At 26.8% G+C, this 25,546-nt stretch overlaps 2 protein-coding genes across 2 annotated transcripts; one reads left to right on the plus strand and one right to left on the minus strand.

The window, feature by feature from the left end:
* The first annotated feature begins 5,537 nt into the window (after positions 1 to 5,537).
* On the plus strand, positions 5,538 to 17,961 carry LOC145829117 (protein Wnt-3a-like). Its single transcript, XM_082936849.1, has 7 exons — positions 5,538 to 5,677; positions 6,724 to 6,809; positions 8,214 to 8,342; positions 8,970 to 9,142; positions 14,949 to 15,145; positions 17,391 to 17,600; positions 17,892 to 17,961. Exons 1-7 carry the CDS (start codon positions 5,538 to 5,540, stop codon positions 17,959 to 17,961), a joined length of 1,005 nt encoding a protein of 334 aa, XP_082792975.1.
* Positions 17,962 to 22,030: 4,069 nt separating this feature from the next.
* LOC145829118 (kelch repeat and BTB domain-containing protein 3-like) lies at positions 22,031 to 24,324 on the minus strand. Its single transcript, XM_082936850.1, has 2 exons — positions 24,120 to 24,324; positions 22,031 to 23,232 (listed from the first exon to the last, which is right to left on the minus strand). The coding sequence occupies exons 1-2, from the start codon at positions 24,322 to 24,324 to the stop codon at positions 22,031 to 22,033; spliced, it is 1,407 nt and encodes a 468-aa protein (XP_082792976.1).
* Positions 24,325 to 25,546: the final 1,222 nt, after the last annotated feature.

Genomic DNA, 25,546 nt, shown 5'->3' on the forward strand with positions numbered 1-25,546 from the left:
TGTTGTTATTAATCGAAACTATTGATTTAAATGAAAACAATTAAAGCATATATATGGCAATACACTGGTAATAATTTTTCGGTACGTTTTATTCATAAAATTAAAATTAGATGCTTTAATAAAATGTTTTAAAACATGTGTTAGTATGTAATTAAGTTATTTAGTTAACATTAAAGTAATACTAGAAAGCATTAATTATTGTAGTAAAAAATTTCAAAGGTTTAAAACAACTGTTGCGATAATTAAATGAATTACCACCAAAATAATAAACTTGGCTGACATTATTAAGCTATAAAAATAACTGTATTTAATATGATGGGAACACGGTTTTTTATGAATTAAAATGCAAAAAAAAAAAAGCAAAATAGTAGTTTTCAAACCAAAGTTGACCGTTTAGTATAAGCTATTATGTGGGTGTTAAAAATAAAGCGTTATACTTTTAGCGCGTAAAATTTAAAGAAAAACTTAAACTTTACTTTAGTTAAACTGCTTTTTTATTTACAACTTAATTTAAGATTTTTTTAAAGTAAAGTACAAATGAGTTTGTGATTTTGTTTTTTTACGATTAAAAAACGTATATTTCAAGATTTATTTCTTAAAAGTATCGAAAGTTTCTATTTTGAAAAACAATTTTAAACGCAAAATATTTTTTATAGTTATGTAATTGTACACACTTATTTTGACCTTAAAAAAATTGTTTTTGTTTTTCCAATCAAAAACAAATAAAGCTTAGATAAATAGGTAATTCATATTAGACTGCAATATTCTCGTTGGCATTTTATTAGTAAAATGTTTAACTTAGCTGTAAATTATTAAAGTTTTACCAAAAGTTTACGCTAACTTTATTATTTTAAATTTAATGGTAAATGTAGTTTTTGTAATAGTTTTAATTATAAATTGTTATAGTATAAAATGTTTTAGCTAAACGTAAAACCATGTAAACTTAAAGTAAATTTCAGTTTTATTTTTGCTTAGTTCTTGAAAAAAAAACTATTCACGAATTTTAGATAAGCTATCATATATGGTATGAAGTAAGTTTTATATAACCTAAATATTTTAAGTTAAAATACTGTTAACATATACCACTTTTTAAATAATTTACAAATGATAGCGAGATTAAAACATAAAAGCTGTTTAAACAATCAATTACAAATAGGTGAATAAATTTTAAAGTAAGTTTATTGTTCTTGTAAACGATGTTACTATATTTGTTTATCAAAAGAATTTTTGCGCTGTGCAAAATTTTACGAGTTTTCTAGTACTTTGATTGCTTTATCAAAAACAGCATGTAGAAAGTTTGTTAGAACAATGTGTTTTTATTTTGTTGGTTTTGATATGATTTTTTATGTAAAAGTCTTACTTCAATTAGTATATATATAAACTACAAAAACTGTTGAAGCCTTTTAATTTTAAAAAACAAAAACCGCGTAAAACGTTGTTCTTATTTTCGGTTCTTTTTTTCTTCCATTCAGAAATTTTTGAAAATATACTAAGTAAAAATAAAAAAATATTTAGATTTAGAAAATGTAGTTTTTATTTGTATTTTGTTAATTCGTGTTAACATAACTCTAGTATTACATCTAAAACATTCATTCAAGTTATATGTATATTTATTTAAAATACCAGATGATTAAAATTTTATTATATATTTAAAATAATATATTTAGAGACAGTTTACCAGTTGTTTATATCGACAGGATATTTTATTAAATATCAACCAGTCAATGAACAATACTAATATGTTTAAAAAAATACTGAGAGTTTTATTAAACTTGTATACTTGACTTGTTAAAACATTTTGATGGTTATAATAAGTATTTTTTACTAAGTGTGTATTCAAACTAGTCTTATTTTTTGTAATTTAAAACCAGTGAAGCTAATTTAAATATTAAAATCTACAATTGCTTATACAAAAGTTTTTTATAATTAGTATAAAATATCAAAAAATAAGCAATTAAGTAAGAAAAAAAAATCTTAGATATCCAAAAAACAGTATTGATTTTGGTATTTTGTTTTTAAAACAACTTAGATACTTAAAAACCATAACTAAACTTTATTTAAATTGTTTAAACAATGTATGGTTTATACGATTTTACACAAATTTGCATATACACTTTTAATTTACTTAGATGAGTCACAGTTATGCAAACGAAAAAGTACTAATATAAATAACTCTAAAAACTAACATTAAAGATTGTTGACATTTTGTGTTTTTTCTTTTATGTGATTTAAACTCAAAAGCAGCAGAAATAAAGAAAACTATGGTTAATCAAATTTTAAAAATAATTAAATTTGTACCCTCGGAAACGTTTATTTGTAATTACCACCAATTTACGAGTGAGTCAATTTCAACTTTTATTTAATTTTTTCTGTTATTTTTAATTATTTCACAACCAATTACCAACTCTCGCACATTCAGAGTTGTTTAGTGACGTCACAAACGAAATTTGATGCAATTTCCAAGATAAAATCTTTTCTACTGGGTAATTGGACCTGAACTCTTGCTGTTTATTTTGTTTACATTTTATTTTTTCAAAAAGATGGTGTCACAGATACTCGAGTTAATTTGTCCCGCTCCTGTTTTGACACCTCTGTTTGTTTTATCGTAATTTTGTCATTTTCGTGTTATTTTGAACTTTTTATCGTTTCGGCACCTATTTTTTAGGCCTGGAGGGTCAAAACACATGTGTTTTTGTTACGTTTAATTTATTTATGTTTTACCATTAATTTTTAAACTTTACTTAAAGTTGGTTACCGGTATGATACTGTTCAGTTGTTAGAATAGCTTTCACTGTTTGAGGACTGTAGACTTAAAATAGTGTTTGCGAAACTTGATTTTTTATGCTTGACTTTTAACTTCTACTAAAATATGTTTTCCGTGTGGTGTAATTTAATTTTTTACGAAAATATTAACTCTTACAGACACAACTTAACTTACAACACTGTTGTTAAAAACCTTTGGATTGAAATAATATTTTTTGTTTATTATTTAATTTTATGTTTATCTAACTTTCATAATTTCACAGGAACATTGTTCAGTTTTCACCGAGCTTTGTGGAGTCTGGGTTAGTTGCAAAAATATTTGTAGTTTTTACTTATTAAATATGTCTAAACTTTTTAGTTGTTAACAATTGCAACAGTTTTAGTAAACAGTAAACATTAAAAACACATAATAATAATTAAACTTAATCGAAATGATTGTGTCAATTTAATATAGCAAACTACACTTGAAATTAAAATTTCAGCATTTTATAGCTGCCTTTGAACTTCTTTATGACGCAACAATGCAAAAATAATCCATTAAAAAATAGAAAACTAATAGTTTTGACAGTTTTTTGAAATAGTAACTCGTTGTTAAAATTAAACCAATTCGTGTTTGAAATTTTTACGGCTTTAAATAGCTTATACATTAACTTATTACGTTTGTTGCTGGTCATTAACTTAGACTAATAAAAAACCTCGTATGCATTATTTTATCACAAACTAAAAAAGGTTAAAGTTGTTGGTTTCAGATGACATAATTTCACTAAAATAAATTAATATTATACTAAAACAAGGTTTAAAATTTGAAATAAACAAACACTTTAATTACACTTTATCTAAATTTATCTGCAGCATTTTATACTTGCGTTAGAGCTTTCTTATGACATAACAATAACAAATTGATGCAGTTTACAACTATTGTTAGTAGTCAGTTTAAAAAAATAAAACTTTTAATCTCGTATCTTGCACAATACTCGTATTTTTTAAGCTGAAAAGGCTTTTAAACTACTTTATAAAATAAAAAAAAGTTTTAATTTAACTTAAAATAACTTAAGAGGTTTTTTTAAACAAACATAGTTAAGTTTAGTTCAGGTGATCCTTTATAAAGTTTGATGAATTCTTATAAATTTAAATTTGTTTATAAAATGCTATTTAAAACACTTTTTTAGTTTGAACATTGTTTTTTCAGCGATTAATTAGGCTAAACATAACAAAAAAAATTTAAAACCAACTTAGCTTTAATATTTAAGATACAGTTGCTTGTGTAATGAGTTTGACAATTTTACTTATTAGATACTTAAATGACTTAGATATGATAAATATGCGTACTCATTGAAAATCTAAGATCATGTGCGTAGAATTAAGCAGACGCATTATTTTGCAGCTTTCTCCTAAACAACATTTGAATAAAGTTGTAACACATGTAACATAAAGTAGCTGCTATATAATTTATGTTTGCACACTCAAATTTATGTAGCCTTATTTGTTTATTTTATTGCAATAAACTCGTTTTACATTTTGCGAATACAGTTTTGACTTTTTTATAAACAAAATTTCATGATTTTAAAATTGGAAAACAACAAGAATGAAATGTGAATGTTTCATATTTTAAGCATGGTTTTAATTGTTAGTTGTTCTCTATGTTTGTTTAAACCATGCAAGACAGATTAAAATTTTAACAAGCTTATAAAAATTTAGCACAAAAAACATTGAAAAAGTAAAGTCATGTGCGTAGAATTAAGCAGACACATTATTTTGTGACTTTCTCCTAAACAATGATTAAATGAAACCGTTACACATATTTAATAGTAGTCGCTGTATTACTTATGTTTGCGTAACTAAAATTATGTCATCTTATTTGTTAATATATTTGATATAAAACTGTTGATATTTTTTCGAACAATTTTTTGAACATCTTATTAGAGAGGTAAAAAGTTTTATGTTATTAAACTTGGAAATCATTTAAGTCACAGATTTACTTTTTAATTAGTTTGAGCAGAGTTTTGAAGGCAAACAAGCTTATGTGCTTATTTAGACTATTAAAAGTCGAATTAATTTCTAGCAAGCTTTAAAAGTAATTTAACCTTTGTCAAAATTAAAGCACTTTTAAATTGTACATGGTTTTATCTACTTGAAACTGTTAAAATTTAAAAATAGTTTATTTTTTTAAGCTGCCGGACTAAAATAGAACGTACTTAAGTAACAATAAAAACAAAACATCTACAGCATACAAAAACTACAATTATTTATATTGCAAATTGAGCTTAATCAAAAAACTTAAACTAGAAATAATGCCCTCTTGACAAATAAGTTAAAAGTATTATATTTAAATAAAACAAACCAAAAATATACATTAACATTGGAAAACCTTTTAAAGTTCAATAAAAACAAAGTTATATTTATTTAAAGAATTTTTTATATATTGTTTCTACTCCAAGGAGAGGCCTTGTCAAGATGCCTTTTCTTTTGAGACTTTTCTCCATCAATATGTATATATATTATATATATATATATATATATACATATTATATATATATATATATTTATAAATATATATAACCATATAGTTTTACAAATATTTACAGAAATTTTAATTAAGGTCAACTTTTTTTAAATTTTGATTTTTCACTTTGTTGCTATTTTTCAGATGTCTTTTGAAAATGCCCTCTCACACTTTAATGTGTCTTAAAACATCTCAAATGTATTTTAAATACATTATACTTTATCTTTTCACATATTAACTATTTATTTGATTGAGCAGACGTCTTCTCAAGATGCCCTCTTGCATGGACCTACCCAGACTCACTCCCCACCAACTTCGATTTTGCGACAACAACCCCGAAGTTATGCAGTTGATTGCAGACGGGATTAGTGACGCAATAAGACACTGCAAATGGCACACCAAGGAACAGAAGTTTGTTTTTTATATTTTATTTTATTACAATTATTTAATATCTGGTCCAATAAGACATTGTAACTGGCACACTAAAGATTATAAGCTTTTATTTTGTTTTGTTTATTTAATTCAATTTGGTTTTATTATTTATAATTGCAAATGGAACACCAATAAACAGAAGTTTGTTTTTTATAATTTAGTTGATTTTATTTTATTACAATTATTTAATACAAATATTTTATTAGTATTTAATAACTACTAAGCTTATGTTTATTTTAACTAAAGAAATCTTTCGTGCTTAATTTACTATAATAAGCTTTAGAAATGAAAAAAAGGATGCTTACTCTATTTATAAATAGTTAAGTAATAAAAACAAGCTGTTTTAGGTATTAATATACGCTTGTTTATTTACGAAATTGCTAGGTATTTTGTTTAAATTGGACAGGTGTTTATTTTCCAAGTTATAAATATAATATTGTGTGCTAATTATACGCCTTGAAGTAGTTATTTCAAAAACAATTTTTAAATTGTTTAGATTTTATGTCTCGATATATGTTAAATACATTGTAAATGTTAGCAAACAAATACCTTTTTCTTTGTTTACAAAAGTTTGTTCAAATTTAAATCTTAAAACTGTTTGCAAACTAAAAAAATTGTAGTAACAAATATTAATAATTTAAAATGAAAATCAATTTCAACAACATAACTTTTAATTAAACTTTACCAAAAATAATTCGTTAACAAGTATTTGTCGGAACTTAAAACTTTTCTCCTAATTTTCTTTTAAGTTTCCATGACTACAATCAGTTGTTAAGCGTAATTTTAGCGTAATTATATCCAACTGTGTTATAATTACATTAAACCGGGATTTCCGATTGAAATCAAACGATTTTCAGGATTTTACTAATTAAGGAATTTTTGTTTAAGATAGTTAAAAAAGTTTTTCAAAATTTGAACTTATTTTTTTTAAGTAGTAATAAAGAAAGTAACAACTAGTTTAAGCTTTTAGATTGTGGCAACTTACAATAAACATAAATAATTTTATAAAAAATTACTACTTTTAGGTGGAATTGCCCTACACTAAAAACTCGAAGATTACAAATGAAAAACAGAAAAATGAAACAATTATTTGGTGGAGTTTTAAAATACAGTAAGTTAAATTACTAAACTACTAAGTAATTAAAAGTTTATAGAACGATAAAAACCAACCTAAAAAAATTGTTTTAGCTTTTTTGATAAGGTTAATTAATTTTTTAAGCTTAAAACAGAGCTAGTAACATATAATATATGTTGAACTATTAGTTTAATAGTTTAACTTAATTAATTAAAGTTAAAACAAAATTAAGAAAACTTTAACTAAGTTTTTTCGTAAACATTCTTAATTGTTTGTATGGTTTGAAGCATAAAAAAAGTTAGGAGTAAAGTATGTGATTTTAATCTAAAGTAATCTATTTATAAAAACTTGCGCAAAGAATATTGTCGTGTTTAACGTAACGTTGTTTAATACATTATCGTGCATAGAAAAAAGTTTATAACTGTTAAAAACAATATTGTAAATTGAAAAACAAATCCTTTGTTTTTTTTGTTTAAAAGTGTTACCAATCCAACTAAAATCAGTTTTGTAAAGTATTCGTAGTTAAACTTTTACAACTTATTAAGACTTTAATTTAAGTAAATAGTTTAAAAAAAGTAATTTCAAAAGTTTTGTAAGTTTTTATTTTATTTTATAATTAAATATATATAACAGAACTTTAGTTTTATAAAAACGTACAAAAAATTAAGTATGTACTTTTCTTATTGGCCATAATCATTTGTATATAACTTTTGAATTGTTTTTATTACCCGTTTTTAAACAAATACACATAAAATTTTGTGAAAATAAAAAACATAAAAGTACTTAAATATGTGTAATATTAAAGTTTTAGTACTTGAATGACCGTAATAGAAAAGCTAATACTGAAAAAAAATACAAAAGCAGTTTTTGTTTATCTAAGTGGTTTAAACTTAAGCGCACTATAAACCTTCATAGTAAAAAATACGAATTAGAAAACTTAATATAAGGTCTGAAAACATAAAAGAAACATAAAATGTTTTGAAATCATTTGATGTGAGTGTTTTCTTTATTTTCAAATAAATTTGGTTAAAATAAACTTGTACTAAATTGAATGTATATTTTGAAAAATAGTTTTTGTACTGAAATTATATTGTTTCAAAATTATTCTTTTTTATTAAAGTACTTTATAACGTTTAAATACCAATATGATTTTTATGAAATATGTACTTTAAAAATAAAATAAATTAAAAAATACTATATACTCTACTTTTAAAGTTTTTATAGAGTTTATCTAATATGCATCCCTAATAGAACAAATTGGAAAACTTGAGTCTTACACGATTTTAAATTGTGTAATTAACATAATTTATTTTTGAAAAATAACATACATACTGACTTAAAACGTAAAACACACGATTTTTAACACTTACTAAATCATATTTATTCAAATATTTTTTTTTTTGGTAAATTGTAGATATTTCAACGTTTAAATTTTTTAAGGTTCAAAAGAGGCTGCGTTTGCACACGCAATAATATCTGCATCGATCGCTTACAAACTGACTCAAGTTTGCGAAGACAAGAACAAAAGCCACAACCTCACGCACTGCAGGTGTACTAACATCCAACAAAGTGAGTTAATAAGTAATTTAAAATCTTGTATAATACTTGTTTAAATTATTATTTTGAAAAACATTGTTTCGTCTGTATATTCTACACCAAGGGTCGGCAGCCTTTTGTATATTGCGGGATAATTTTCTCAGAAATAGTTGCTCGAGGGCCGCACTTTTTAGAAAGAAGTTGTCGAGGGTCGCAGTTATTTAAAAACAAATATAGTAAATAGTAGAAAAATACTAATTTAAACTAGAAATATAACAAAATAAACAGTATGTTAGCACCTTCAAAGAGCATTAGTTAAATTAAGAGCCTAATTTAAGTTTTTATTGCAAAACCGTTTGTTTTTATGTTTTTTTTAAAGTATTTTTTGCTAAAAAGTAGCTCGCGGGCCGCAGATTTTGGCTTTTGACCCGCGGATTTTCTGTTATGAACTGTATTAGTTTACTACATAGCAATTTTAAAGACTTACAAATCTCAGTCAGTTACAAACTTTTATAAGTTTTATGAACTATTGTGAATTTGTTTCTATTATGACTTTTACAATAGTTTACAATCAAGTCATTGTTTCAAACTACAAATCACAAAAACCATAATTTCCTTCATGGTTTTATTATTATTTTGATAATCAACTTAAACCACCAGGCAACCCGTACAAGTTCAAAAGTTTGACGTCACAACATGCGTGGAAGGACGACACCAAGCGGTGCCACCTGCAGCAGGCGTTCCGGTTGACCGAGGAATTCGTCGACGACCCGCAAAGTTACAAGCACGCCAGGAACGCCATGAACCGACACAACAACAAGGCGGGGAGAATGGTTTGTGACGTAATAAATAGATTGTAGATGTAAAGTGTTAAATAAATTAAGGAAATTACTAGTAACGTCATGAACCGGTAGAATAACAAAGCTGAGAGAATGGACGTAATAAATAAATTTTAACAAAATAAAGTATTGATAAAAGCATATTGGTTTAATGCAAGGTAGGGAAACTTTTCTAAAAAGTTTCAACTTATATACAAATGTAAGAGAATTTCTGATTATGCTGTTCGGATAAAAACAGCTTTTAATTGGCGTGATTCATGGTATGAACTAGATTTAATACCATAACTGTCTGAATTTAAAAACTGTTCAAAAGCTTTACAATATTTGATATTAATTTTAAGCGTAACAAATCGATTTATAAATTCAGTTCATTTGTGATAACAGTAATTTATTGGTAAATTTATATTATACAGTTATTAGGAAATGGATGAATAACCAAAAAAAGTTGAGCTTTTAAGTTGAAATCAAAACAAAAGCTTTTCGTTTCTTTTTGTTTTTATAGCTTGAGCATTAAAAAGTTTATTTTTACTTTTACTTGGTCAAAACTAACCTCTTCCTTCAAAAATTTCATCAAAGTTTTATCAGATTCTTTTTTGTGGTTGTTTAAGTTTTATAGTTTAAACCTGCGTGTAGTTTTTAACGTATCTAGTCAAAACTTAACTTTTGTTGTACAAAGTTTTGCCAATTCGCCAATCCAAAAGCTGATTTTTTATCGAAATTACCGACCAAAACCCTGAGCAAAATTACCAGAATTTTTCCGAACGACTCAAACTTTCTCCATTAATAAAAATACCGTTGAAGTTTCCAGCCACAATGTTGACTTGTCAAAACAATAGCGACGTCGTAAAACTAAACACGGGCAGATTAAACAACAAACAGCTGAAACAAAAGAACCCCCTCCTTCAGAAGCAGAAAGTAAACAACTGAAACAATGGCCCCCAAATTTTATTGACCCCTGAAACAATCCCCCTTCCATTGTCGCCATTAAAATCTCCTCCCCCTATGACGAGACAGTAGCTTTAGTTGACACGCTGCCGCCCACTAATTGTTCGCAGGTGGGTCGTTAACCTTCGCGCTGTTTGCCGATCGCGAGCGGCGTGATTATGACGTCACAGTGAAAAGCTACCTGCGGCCTTTTGTTGCGTTTTTTGCTTTGTTTGTGCCGCCGGCTCGCGCACAAAGGGCTTTGTAACGTGAATGTCATGTTTTTTATTTTTGGATTTTTTTGTTATTTTTCATTGATTGACGTTTTTGACGTTTTTCGAAAATTCGCCAGTAATGTTTGTTTTTAAAAACTTCAGCGTGACACGATTACTAATCGTTTTATCCCTTTGTTGTTGTGAAAGTTATTTTAAGCTTTTGTTTATAGTGACTTCCCTTTTTTATGTACTTTCAACGTAATTAGGTAATTTGTTTTTTTATGTCTGCTTAAGCAATTTCTTTTGGTATTTCAACATATTTTGTTGATGTAATTATATGTTGTTACTGTGTAATACTTTTAACGTTTTATTGTTCTGCTGAACAAACAAAAATATAAGAAAAAAACAATTAACAATGTTTGGTTTAAAACCTTGATGATGCGATTACAATATGTTTTTCTTTATTTTATCTTTCTCCTCAACTTTAACTACTTTAAGCAGTTTTAGACCGCAATTATACGAAAGTTAAAATAGATATTTTTTGTCATAAGTTTAGTTTGGAAAAAATTAAAGTACAACCTAAATTTTAAAACACATTAAAAAGTCAAAGAAAAAGCTAATTCAATAAATTTTTGTATAGTCTTAGGTTTTGAGTAATTTTCCTGATAAAAATTTGTACTTAAATAACGTAATTTTTAATTTTTTTAAATATAAATTAACATATTTTTTCTTAAGAACCAAAGTAATTTATTTTCTAGCTTTAATTTGCTTTAATTTATTTTTTAAGTTGTCAAAAAAAGGCGATTTTTTTAAACCAGCTTGAAAATAAATTGGTGGTTAAAAATAAACTGCAAATATAACTAGCTAGTCATTATTTATCACACAAACGTAAACTTTAATAAAAGAATCAAAAAAGCAGCCAATTTTTTTAATAATAGCCCAATTTGAAACACGGTAGCAAAAATTGTATTTACACCACCGTATTAAAAAACGTTTATCTACGACAAGCGACGCATAGCAACAAGAAAAAACAAGAAAACTGTTGCTATGGCGACCTCGATTGAACTTTAGATGCTCGAGTAATCGTTGCGTAGTTACACAGTAGCGACTTTTTTGTTGTCATGGCAACCTATGTGAAAATTGCAACGTAATCTCTTTTCGCATCTCTTATATTTGAACTTTTTGATTCGTTTGAAATTGTCGTTTTTTGTTCTTACGTGATTTGTTGAACTTCGGTTGAGCTTTTAAGTTTTAGGTTTTAAAAGCGTTTTGTTTTTGGTTTTTAGAAGGGTAAAAGTTGTAAAAAAACAATACTTGCATAGCTTTAGCAACTGATAGTCTATGAATACTTTTGATGATCCTAAAATGAAAAACAAGTACTAGTTAATTTTTCTATCAATTTCAACTTATTACTTGAGTATTGGTTTAAGCTGTTGAGCAGCTAGTAAAATTGCGAAAATTTACACTACTAGACATACGATTAATGTATTGAAAGTTACTGAAATATATTTTAGCTTTAAGCAATCTAAAATATACTCTCTTTTTTATAGTCTCTATTAACTGCTTTGAATTAAAAAAAGCTAAGCTGGTAAAAAGTAATTAACAGTTACAAAAAAGACAACTAAAAATAAAAAATAGAGTTATAGAAGTTAAAAAACTTCTAAAGCTACATCATTTTTGTTTATTATAAATGCGTTTCTCCTTTAAGTAGTTACGAAATACCGTAACGAAAGATAAAATTGCTTCAACATGACATAACCTTGATAAATTAACTTTGTGTACGAATTATTCATAATTTTATTCGAATAAACACAATTTTCGCCTAAATTGCTAAAAAACACAAAAACTTGCATTGTTTTTTTACTGTGAAAAATGTTTGTATGATATTGTAAATCAAGCGTTTTAAAATTCAATTACTCAAATTACCTAGTTAAATTTAGTTTAAGTTGGGTTGTTGTGAGTTTAAAGCGTAAAAACAAAAGCAAAAGTTGCATAAGATTTGTTATGGGTTTAACATAATATTTCCATAATTTTGAGTTTTTCTTGAAATGTATATGAATATAGTATTTTTCAGCTTTAATAATTTATTGAAAGTTTTTACAGCTTGATTATTTTAGTTTTTTAAAGAAGGTTAAAGTTTAGTGTGAGAATTATTAATTTTAAATGCCTATTAATATTGATTTAAAACGCATTTAATCAAGCTTAAAAAATACTGATAAGGTACGAACTGGTAATTAATATAGAATTTCTTGAAAAACATAAGGATTAGACAGTACGAATAATCATTTACATATAAAAGACAAAATATAATCACACATTTAAAATTCAATTAAAAAAATTTCGCAATATAATCCAATTGAATTTAAACGAACGGGATTTTTGTAGTTTGTGTAGGTTTAAAGCTAAAGTTGAGTTCAAAGAAACTAGATATATATATGCCATAGGGAATTTAAAAAAAGACTGAAAATTTATATACACATCTTTAATTTAGATTATGTGCCCAAGTTCAAAATACTTGCATTTAAAAACAGGTATTTTTAAACATGCATTGAAAAACCTATTACTTAAACAGATTCAGTTATAAATAAAATTATTTTGAATTATTATTACATATAGTTAAATGTAAAAAAAATACAATTTGTTAGAGCCATTTGTTAAATGTTTATTAAATTAAACTTTTTACCTCTAGACAGAATTTAAAGTTTACAAACTTATTATCATTAATTATAAAGTATCAAATTTTTCGTGAAATTTAATTTTTTTAATCTTAATAAAATTTATCGAGGGTTTTAATTTAAAAAGTTTGTTGTACTTCAGTTTTCGCTATACGGTTTTACTTTCTACAACTTTGATTAAAATATTTAGTTCAGCCGTTTTTGATTCAAAACAAACGTTAGTTCCTATTTTGCTAGTTATGTTTAAAACGACCCTAAAAACAACAGAAGAAATAAATAAGAAAAGTTAAAATCAACGTTGTGGTTAATTTTTCAAATAAAGCATGTCAAAATATAGTCAAAATTTTGTTCAAGCATTTAATTTAAATATTAAGTAGTATTGCCAAATTATAAGTACTTAAACCGCTGAAAATTAAAGTTCAAAAACTTGCTTAAAATACAGCAAAGTGTTTGAAAATAAAATTATTACGCTAGTCAAATATAAAATAGCTGAAAACTTAGTTTTCTATTAAAGCTTTCAAATTAAGATAACTAAAAGTAATTACGTCACCCAATACAACAAAACTAACTGTAATGTGACTAAAAACTCAACATGGACTTTTATCAAATTTGTCAAAAGGCTTAAAAGTATGCGAATATAAAAAAAACTGTGTAATCAAAACAAAAAAAGTAGTTTGCTTAACTTTTAACATGACACTAAAAAGTAAATTTTGGTTAATACGTCACGCAATTCTGCAAGTGTGATGTAACAATAATGTGACTAAAAACTCAACATGTATTTCTGCTAAATCTGTTAAAAAGCTTAAAAGTGGCATTTAATGTCATAAGCGTGGCATTAATCTAATAACCGAGTGTCGTAAGTACATTTACATGTTAGGTGTGACATCACTATAGTCTTGGAACTTGTTTTTCTATATATGTTTCATAAATCATGTCTCAGTTAATTACCAAGTCACACGCAAACTGGACATACAATTTGTTAATAAATGAATAATAATGGTGGAAATATACGTCATACAGTAAAAAAGAATACCCTAAGTTTAAAACAGTTGAGGTCAGAGTCTATAAAATATCAAAATACACAGTATATAATACTAAAATAGCAAACAAAAAAAAAAAAAACATTTTGTTAAACTACAAACAAGACTTATTCTCACACTCACATTTTTTTTGTAGTAAGTACGACTAAAAATGTATTATAACGTCATCATGGCTAACGACAACCTAAAAATGTATTATGATGTCATCATGCTAACAACAACCTAAAAATGTATTATGACGTCATCATGCTAACAACAACCTAAAAATGTATTATGACGTCACAACAAAACATGCTTGTTTCTGTTAGCGATACTAGTGTAATTAAAATTATATTGACATGTAGCTTACACTTGAAAGTAATCATTAACTGTTTCATACTTTAGTCTTTTTTCTTTTTAATTTAAAGACGTTAGTGTTACGTCACAATGAACTACAAACATCGAATTCATAGAAATGCATCTAAATGTAGGTGCCGTTAAACGTGATAAAAACTATAAACGCTTTAAAAGTATACAACGCACACTACTAAATCAAATATAATGTTGAAAAAGTCTGAACACCCTTATACCATGCCGTATTAGAAACGATGATTATACCCCTATGTAGGATTAAAGTAAGTTTTAATGAACCTCATAGTCTTTTCAAAAGTATATTAACAATGTTAAGTTCTAAAACAAATGTGTTTTAACTATTCTAGCTTAAAAGTGAAAATAAAGCATTAAGGCACTAAACGTAAAAAAAGTGGTTACCATTAATTAATATATTTCTTTATGACGTAACAACTACAGTGGCGACGCGTGATGACGTAGTTTCAGTGTCACCTTATTGATCCGCACCTTTAAAACGTCTTCACGCGTTGCTTCTGATTACGATTGCAACAAAAAATAGTTGTCACAGAACGGTAATAAAATGTACTGTGACGTAACAACCATTATTACGTCACAGGCGATCATGGAAACGGCCCACGAGACGTGCAGGTGCCACGGCACCAGCGGCGGTTGCAACGTGAAGACGTGTTGGAAGAGGATGCCCTCATTGCTGGCTGTGACGTCACAGTTGAGGAAGAGGTGGAAGTCGAGCGAGAAGATGCGGGTGGAGGTGAGCAGGGAGGCGAGGGGGAGCGTGGAGATGTTGATTAACAAGTTTGTATTTATATATACTATATATTATAGTATATATAAATTATAATAATGTATTGTATTTTATAATGTAGTAAATATTTTAAATAATATAATTCACTGCTGGTAATTAAATATATGTGGAGATGTTCATTAATAAGTAAGATTTTATATTATATATTGATAAGTAAGATTTAATCAATTTAATGAAGTGATATTTGAAGTGATTCAATATAGTTTGTTTTGTAATTTTTTTAAAAAATAATTTGTTTGTTTTATACTTTTATTTATTATAATTTGCTTTAAAGTTTGAAAAGGTTATAAACAGTGTTGTTTGGGTAAGTTAAATTGATAGTAATAAAAAAGGTTCGGTAAATTAACTAATATACTTTACTTTTGTTTACTTTAGATGAGGATTAAGGTTTTGAGAGGAAGTGGCTTGTAAATAAATTGTAGCTTATATTTTAATACTTAAAAACTAAAATAGAAACAGCTTTTACATGTTTATGACGACATTTGAAAACATTACGTTTAAAAACTGAATTAAACTAATCGGCTATTTTGCTTTTCATTAAATTGTAGTTTTATAACTAATGAAAAATTTATTAATTTTTCTAATTAGTAACGGATTAATACTCAAATACAAAAATATGAGCTGTTTAAATTACTAGTTTTCATTTAGCCAGTTTCGCAAAAAGTCAAGTTTAAAGGAGTATTTCGAGGAAAAGTTACCTAAAAAAATTTAATTAAATAGTTAGCTAGTTATTTTACTTAATGTTGTTAAAAAATTATTTGAAAAGAATGAGCAAAAAAAAAAACTAGTACTAGTTTACATTTAATGATACTAAGATATGGATTAACAAGTTATAAATTAAAATGAATAAAAACTTGATAGTAGTTAGGTCCCTAGAGGTTCATAATTAACTTTTAAAAGAGTTCATATTTATTTTTCACACCTGCTAGAAGTAGTTAAGTTATATTACAAATTTTAAGGACAATTTTGCTTTAAAACGGTTAGTATATAAGAACAAGCTTTATTTTTTTAAAGGTTAAGAAGATAAAAATTTTTATAAAAAAAATTACGGAGTTACTAAGCAAAGTTATTGTTTAGTAAATTTAATAAACTTTCTTATAACTGTTCAAATCAGTTTTGGTAGTTAAAGTTTGGCGTCAGGCCAGCAAAGTTTAAACTTATTAAAAAGTTAACTAAGTGAATATTTAGCTAATAAAGTGTAAAATATAGCTTTTTTATGCTCTCCATTGTAAACTAAAGTATAAAAATTTATACATACTAAGTTTTTTTTTTTGCAAGCTCCAACGTATTTTGAAAATTTTACAAAAAAGTATTTTATTTTCAGCTAGGCTTTATTTTTTATAAACTTTCTTTTTCTTTTTTAAATAGATAAACTTAATACCAAGTTATAAACTACTACATAAACAAACTATGTATAAATTTTTCTGCTAAATGTTTAAAATTTTGTTATAAAAACATACTTTAGTACCCAAAGTTTAAAAAAAGTAAAACAATTATGACTAAGTTTTATAAATCGTAAAACTAAATTAAGCAGTTCTAACTAAAGTACATATGCACTAGAAATGTATGGGAAATATTTGTACAAAAATTATAAGTTGATGACTCAATAACGAACTTAATTTAAAGTAATAAAATTAATTATTTGTGTATTTCTTATACTATTTATAAATAACTTAACAATTCAATGTGTTAAAAAATTCCATAGCTTCAATAAAATTCCCATCGTTACCTTTAATTCGTATTCTGCTTGTATACACTTTTCATATTCCATACTTTTATATTTAAAGAAACTGAATTAAGCTTTGGAAAAAATGTCTAACAAAATAAAGAAAACTGTTTACACTATTTAGCTATGTAAATTTAATATATCTATAAATAGACATCAAGTTATTACAATTTGAATCATAAAAAACTATGGGTTAATATTTTAAATTCATACCCGCATGACAACGAGTTTGTTTTATTCAAAAACTAATAAGTTTTAAAATGATTTATATTAAAATGAAACACCATTGACTTAAGTTGTCGTCATCTAACGGTTAAAATGATGTTAATTAAAACTTCTCTCCATCGACAGGCGATTGGGTCAATACCCTGAAAACAACGAATTGATATATTTTGAAAATTAATAAATTAAATATAAAGTACATATCATTGACTTGATTTGTATAAAAAATTGATAGAAAAAAATTTATAAAAAGTTTTCAAAAAAGTTTTAATTAAATGTTTTTACAGGAGAGGGGGCCGTTACCCTGACGACAACGAGTTGATATATTTCGAAAATTCCCCCGACTACTGCCTGCGTAACAACCGGAAGGGGATTTGGGGCACGAGGGGGCGCCTGTGCGACCCGCATAGCAACGGGACGGACAACTGCGCGTTGCTATGCTGCGGGAGGGGATTCACCAAGGGGTACGAGATCGTCGAGTGGAAGTGCAGTTGCAGGTTTGTGATTGGATGATAATATTACTTACTTAATAATGTAATTTAATGATATTTTATTTGTTTCGCTAAAGTTGAAATAACCAATTTAGATTGTTCCATAAGATAAAATGATTTCTAAAACTCATGAAGTTTCATTTTATTTGTTTGCTTTTTATAAATTTCAATTTTAAAACCATTTTGTTTTTTTCTTATGTTAGTGAAGATTTAATTTAACGAAATGTTTGAAATATACCAAGGCCGTAAAATTAAGACAATCTTTAATTAATTTAATTATTTAATTAATTTCAACAGATACGTTTGGTGCTGCGATATTAAATGCGAAATGTGTTCAACTGAGAAACCGATTTACCGATGTCTGTAAAAATGAAGAAGAAAATACAAAACAAAACGTTTAGAAAAAATTACATAAAGTTCTGAAAAGTTTACGAGTGTTTCTAAAGAACTTACAAAAATGCAGATAAGTTTAAGCTAACCTAAGCAAAGGCTTCGAAGAGAAATTAAGTTTGATAAAGATGAAGAATTAGTTTAATTGCAGTGTTTAGACGTACTATTGGTGAATATATGTGTAAAAAGATATATTATCTAATAAGTTTAAATATATGGAGAATATGCTTTTACAAACTCTATCTCAGTAAATTAATAAAAAAAATTTTCATTTTTTTCTGTCCAATATTTTTTAAACATCTTACTCCTTTATACTATCTTGTGACATAGTTTATTGATCTTTTAAGGCTTTGCTCATAGTTTCTACTTTAAACATTTGCACTACTAAAGCTTTGCCTTAAACTGAAAGTAACGAGAAAAGGTAATTTAAGTACTCTTTAATCTCAAAAGTTTATAAATTACCACCAACCTTTAATGTATTTGTATTTTAATGAAATATGAAAAACACTATTTATGCTTTTAAGAAAAACTATCTCAAGAAATTGTTGTAGTGCTTTTGTTTTCAAAATTTTTTCACCGCTAGGCGTTCTACAGGGTTTATGTTTTACTGAAGTATTTTATTCCTTTGAAAGCACTTTAAGAAAATCATAAAAGAATTTTATTTGCACTGCTTTAAGTATTCCATTTTTGATGTGTTTTAATTTTTTTTCTTATATTTCGCTGTGCGAACTTTAGAACTTTATTGACTTTTAATAATAAAATACAAATTGTACACCAGTGTTTGTCGTTGAAATACTATACTGTAAGAAATTAAGATTTACTAAGAAATATTTTGCATTGATTTTATCTTACCTAATACGTATGAAAAATTTTTAAGGTAAATTTTTCATTTTTATGGATAAAACAAATTACAGATGATTTTTGTTTGGGAAAACTTTTAAGCTATGAATTAATAAAAATATAAATTAAAAGTTTAAAAAAAAAGTTTAACCTTAACTAAACTTATAAAAAAATCTTCATAATGAACTTAGTAACTATACGTAATTTTTTAAATTTTAAAACAAACTTATCAAAAAGACTGTTGCCTAAACCAGTTAGATTTTATAGTTATGATTAAAAAAATCAAAGTAGCAGGTTGTTTAGATAGTCTTAAAATTTTATAAAAAAAAACAAACATAAAAAAAGATAGCTAAAACTTTGTGTTTGGAATCAAGTTTAGAATTAAAACAAAGAAAACCAGCCTTAAAAATAAACTTGCAGTATTCCAAGTAGAAATTTTTGTTCAGACTTGTATATATAAAACCATCTAAATCCGGTTATCAAAAAAAAATCGAATACTCTATAAGTTATTTGTTTAATTGTTTAGTCCAGGGGTCGGCAAAATGCGATCCGCGGGCTAAATACGAACCTCAACGCCAAAATTTGTGGCCCGCAAGGTAATTTTCAGCTAAAAACATACTTTTTTAAAACAATAAAAACAAATCAAATTTGTGGTAAAAACTTAAAATTTGGCATTTATGTAAGCTATAACGCATTACTAGTGCAATTTTAAAGCTTATTTTATCACAATTTTTGTTTAAAATAGTATTTTCGTATTGATAATTGCAATTATTCTATAAAAACTGTTGCCCACGAAGACTTTTTCTATATAGTGCTGCTCGCAAATATATTATCTTGAAAAAATTAGCCCGTTACTTATAAAAGGCTGCCGACCCCTTTGTTTAGTCATTCAATCTGAGACGTAACATAACTATAAAATTAAACAGTAAAACAACAGTAGAAATTTAAAAGGTTTTATTTGTAATTGTAAAATGAAACTGTTTTTTTAAATAATCAAAGCTACTATAAAACATAAATATAAAAGCAGGAAAGTAAGTTTTCCAAACTAGACAGTTTAATTAGTGACTGATTGAAAAAAAGTTGAGGTACAAACAAGCACATGTACAACTAAAGTATACTGTTCAACTACCATATTAGACCATATTTAATAACGTTTTAAAAATAGTAGTTGTCTTTAAATATGATCCTTGTAAAGCTATTATTAATACTGTTATTTTGTTTCATCTCATATATCTCACTAAGTTTAGAAATGGTTAAAAAAATTTTTAGAGATAAATTTTAAAAGTCTAGTTTGGAGTAAACTTTTAAACTTGGTAACTCACTTGTTTTTGGAAAATGAATATTTAACATTATTCTTTTGTATTACTCATTTATGCTAATTTAACGTGTAAACAACTATGCTCACAATTACTATCCTTTTTAATCACATCTAATTAAGTTTTATCCATATTATGCCTGAAGTATACCTATAGCCATGAATTAAACTGGTCAAAAACAACATATTTTTAAAACTATTTATTAAACAACTATTAAGCTAAATACTAAAACTTATTATTTGATTTATTAAAAAAAAAGTATAGCTCACACATGTCATTATAAATCATGTCATTTAAACTACTATCATTTGATTAATGTATAACTTTAATGACATTTCAACTTAATTTGTTTTACATTACTTTTATCCTTTGTTAGTAATTAGTTTGAGCCTCAAACAAAGTTGCCAAATTAAGTGACTGTGGTTTTAATATAAATAGTGAATGAATGAACACCGAACAAACTGACTAAAATGGATTAAAAGTTTTTGGGTTTTGTTTTTGCTATGTAGTACTTATATTGCAGTTTAACTGCAGGTGGTGCAGAACTTTGACAGGCTTGTTTGAAGGTTTTGAATAACTCAGCTGAATTAATATTGTTTAACTTTATTTTGAAACTTTAATCTTGTTCAGATATTTTTCTAAATCTCAGGCTATTTTTTAAACATAAACCTTATTCTTAAAAAAATTGTTTTTATGAAGTTTTTGATGTTATTTTAATATTTTTTCACATTTTTACTACTTATTAAAAGTATTTTTTTATAGCTTTTTGTTAATACTATTACTTTCAAAAAGCCCTTTTTGCATCTAAGGGTGGCATTAAAATTAGTTTTAAAGTTTAAAAAAAACATTTAAAGTTTTAAATAATATCAAAAATAAGGAGTTTTGATGTCAAGTTAAATAGTATAGAACTATAATAGTTCTAATTCAATGGCAATTTATAATCATTGAAAACATGTTTAGCGGTATTTGCTTAGGTTATCTTCTGTTTATTCTGAAAAGTTGTTTTCAAATGCTGGTAACTTGTACGAACAAAGCGGAATCGATTGCTTCCAAAAACGGGCGAAAAACTTTTATTTTTCGTCACAACTTGAAAAAACAGGAATAGGTTTTTTTTTTAGTTTGATAGTTTGATATGGGTATATGTTATTTTATAAACTACCTTCTTTTGTATATGTAAAAATATGCTAAAGAAGTTATTGTAAGTAAAAGTTTAATGTAAAGTCTATCATAAAAAAATAATATATTTTTAAAGCATTGCAACGTTTAATTTAATTTTCTTTTGCGTCATGCAAGTACAACTACATGTATAAGTAGTTAAAACTTAACATTTAATCTGAGATGTCGTATGAGTAGTTTTTTGTTTTTTTACAACGTTCTTTTTCCTAGTGTTCAAACTAAACATTTAGACAATCACATTTTGTATTTTTTAGCAATATATTTTTATTAATCGATTCTCCTAGTTATTGTTTTAATAATTAAATTTATAAGTTTGTTCTCTATCGAGACTACATAAAACTGAACACATTTAGGATTCGGATCCAGAACAATCCGGATCTTAAATTGGAACATAGATCCAAAATCGGATCCGGCTAAATCACAAAGCAGAAAAAATATATCCGAAACTGGCCACTTCTTAAACTGGAAAAAAAATCTGGAATTGAAAACGGACGGATCTAAATAGTGGATAAAATCTAAATAGATCCAAAATCGGATCCGGCTGAATCATATATCAGAAAAAATATCCGGAACTGGCCAGATCTTAAACCATAAAAAAAAATCTGGAATCGAAAACGGGCGGATCTAAATAGTGGATAAAAAACTAGACAAAACTATTACAAACACTGCACTAAAGTATTAGAAAACCAAAAAGTTTTCTGTTTTCTGTTTCCCCTAAACTTTAGGTACTTTTACCAAGTGAGTCCAATCGGCACCTTCCGCGTACTCAAACGATTCTTCCGACCAACGTTCCTCGTTCAAATCAAATACTTTCAACCTCGATTTTACGAACACGATTATTTTGCTCCCGATCGAAACTGCTCCCTCTACTGCATAATCATTCATACCCTGCCACGATGACGGATATTCGAGAAGGGAAAACGTTCCGCTCACACTATCGAACACCTCACAGTTTGCCACGTCCCCTCCGACCACGTACAGTTTGTTCCTCACCGGAACGGTTTGATGGCCGCTTCTGCCGTGAATCATTCTCGGCATGCCAGACCAACTGTCGGAAGCGGGGTCGTAAGCCTCTACGGAGCGAAAGTCAACTACATCGTCGTCATCTAGAAATCCACCGGAAACAACGATCCTTCCTTCGAACACCGCGCAAGCCGGAAGCTTTCTCGCCACTTTCATGTTCGTGATGTTATTGAGGCTGATGTTCACTGTGTCCAGCTCGAGGCAAGAGCTGACTGCTCCGAGATGCTCGTTGTTTTCACGACCACCGACGACTATGACTCTATCCATGAAGGAACACGCACTGAAGTCGCCGTAGCTGTTGAAAGAAAGATTGAGGTTTTTGAAAGTGTTGTTTTTGCGGCAGTATTTGTGAGTGCTGACTTTGTTTTCGTTGTGCGTCCTGGTTAAAAAGAAGACTATAGAGTTGACGTTGACTGGCAAAGCGTTGTGAAACTGGGAGATAAGAGTGAGATATTCGACATCTTTAGTGTTTTCTCCGTTAACTTGTATTATACTTTTGGTGAAGCTGTTATAATCCTCTGTTGAGTTTGTAGTTTCGAAAAGCATCATGTTGTACTTTTGTTGACTGCAATATCTTGTCTGATATCTAGAAAATTGTTTCTCTTGTTCTAAGTAGGTTTCTTTACTGCGTAAGACTTCTTTAATCAGGTCAACACATTCTTTACTTTTAATGAATATAGAGTTTTTACCCAAATCGTAAGGATAATATACGACTTTTCTTAAAATAGTTTCAGACAGTAGATGAAGACGAACTGTTAGCAAAAGGTGTTTTGAAAATTTGCTCCTTTCATCATAATCGTAAGATACCCATGCATCAGCAGCGTTCAAGACCTGTGCTTCCGATGTAATGTCTAGTTCAGAACTGGACAGTATTCTCTTAACAAGGGCAAAGTCTAGGTGTAAAAAATTTTCACTTCCAGCAACCTTGGCAAAAGACCGTTCTATGTAGCTAAAGTTTTTTTTAGCAAACATTGGCAAGTAAAACTTTTTTGCCAAGTAATAATACGTCAGTACGTTTATATTGTTTAGTTTTTCTTCGGTATATTCTGCAATTTAGTTCTCAATGTTTTTCTTTAAAAAAATTTTGCATGTTTTTAGCGCTGGAATCATTAAATTTTCTTTTGTTTTTGCTTTGCCTAAAATAAATATTTTCAATCGAATTGATATAATATAGTTGTTTAATTAAAGTTAAAGAAAACTATTATTGTTTATTTTACATTTTTATTTACGTTAGTTCACTGTTATTTTAATAAATTGTCATTAAACAACCATTTGTTCAAAAAAAGTTATTAATGAATTTATAATATTTTTAAATTTTGTGTCTCTTATGATATATTTTAAAAATAGTTTAGTCTTTTTGTCTAAACTTACACATTTTTGTCATTAATAAATTATATTTTTTACTAGTATGAAAATAATTTTAAATATTTTTCATAAACACGCTTTTAATTATTTGATTTATTTTCTTACTCTTCTACTTTGGTAGTTTTAACTACTTACTTGACATTTTCTTAAACTTAGCTTATATAATCATAATTTTGTAAAAAAATGTTTTTTGTCGTAGAGTCTGCGAGTCTTGGTGTACTTTAAAACTAAAAACATTAAAAAATAACTAAAATACAAAGTTTTGGTATAAGATACTTACAAATATTTATTAATTATCAAACTAATTTACGTACAAACACAGACTTTAAAGTTTTAAAAGCTAATGAACAGTACAAAATTAAACATAACAAACAAACATTAATTTTAAACAAAAAAAATTTCTTATTAATTTCACCTTGTTTTTCAAAGTCAGACATTGCATTCGATGCTTCATGACCAAGCTGTTTCAACAGCATTTTCTTGTTCATTGTTACGAAGGAGTTTTTGGAGTTTTCATAAATCGCAGTACGATTGTGAATATCTGGTTGAACATTATCAGCTGTATCCTTCATGTTAGAAGTAACATTAGCAACGGGGTTTTCTTTCGTTACTTTGGACATTTTACTTTTAAAATTTTTGTAGTACGTTTTTAAACTAATTCTAAACTGAAAAACATATATAAAAATGTATGGAGTTTACAGTTTCTGAGTTTAGTTAAAATATTGAAAACGTTGTTATAATTATTTAATCGGAACGGGTATAAATTACACGAAGACAAAATTGCACGAGGTTACTAAATTGCACGAGTACACGAAATTGCACGAGATTGATAAGTACAGGAAAAAATTAAATCAATTACAAATAGAAAACAAAACTTAAAGATAATTTAATAAATAAAAAAAAAGAAAAAAGAAAGTTAGTGACCGAAGGTAAGGGTTAGGGATAACATTGATAGTAAAAATAAAAAAACAGCTAAAAATGATCATCATATAAAAAAAATAATTTTAATAAAAAAATTAATCTAAAAAAAAGCTATCGACCGAGGGTAAGGGTTAGGTGTAACAGTGAAAGTAAAAGAAAAAAAATTTAATAAATAAATAAAAATAACTTACCGACCGAGGGTAAGGGTTAGGGGTAACAGTTATAGTAAAATAAATTGATATAAAAAATTTAAAACTATGTAAATAGAACTGTTTTATTATTAATAATGGGTTACTTATATATCATTTTTTTACAAGAATAAATAAATTAATATAATTCTGGATTAAAATCTTAGAGAATTAGTTTCCTATAATTAAAATATAGATTAATGAATGAAATATCAATAATAAAAAACCTTTTATGATAATTGTCCCTAAAACGTTATGTACGAATAACTACTATTCTATTAATACTAAATAATTAGCTATATAATTGCTGTAATTCATCTTTTCTTAAATGGTGCTTCACACAAAGAGCTAATAAAAAAAACGGAAAAATGTTGAAGTATTTTGTTTGGAAAGTGGTGTTAGTATTATTGTTACCCAGACTAGGAGCCTCACTGATTTCCTTCGAAATTGCCTCGGTCTCAGGCTCGACAATCTCATCAGATTCTAGGTTAGCAGTAGTCTCGGAACAACTCATTTCGGTGCACGAAGGTGTGCGTGGCACTTTCAAGACTAATGCCTTTTTTAGGGGTTTTAAGGACATAACTATATAATTTATATAACTAAATATAATAAAACTAAGTAATGTTGTTTTAATATGTACAAATAAACGCAATGACAGCTCACAATAAGTCTAAACACTTAAAGTTAACAATTAGAAGGAAAACGTGCTCTGGATTCCCTCCTTGACGTGTCA

The sequence above is a fragment of the Thalia democratica genome, chromosome 2 (assembly GCF_965202585.1).
Source record: "Thalia democratica chromosome 2, ktThaDemo2.hap1.1, whole genome shotgun sequence".
Classification (NCBI taxonomy): Eukaryota; Metazoa; Chordata; class Thaliacea; order Salpida; family Salpidae; genus Thalia; species Thalia democratica.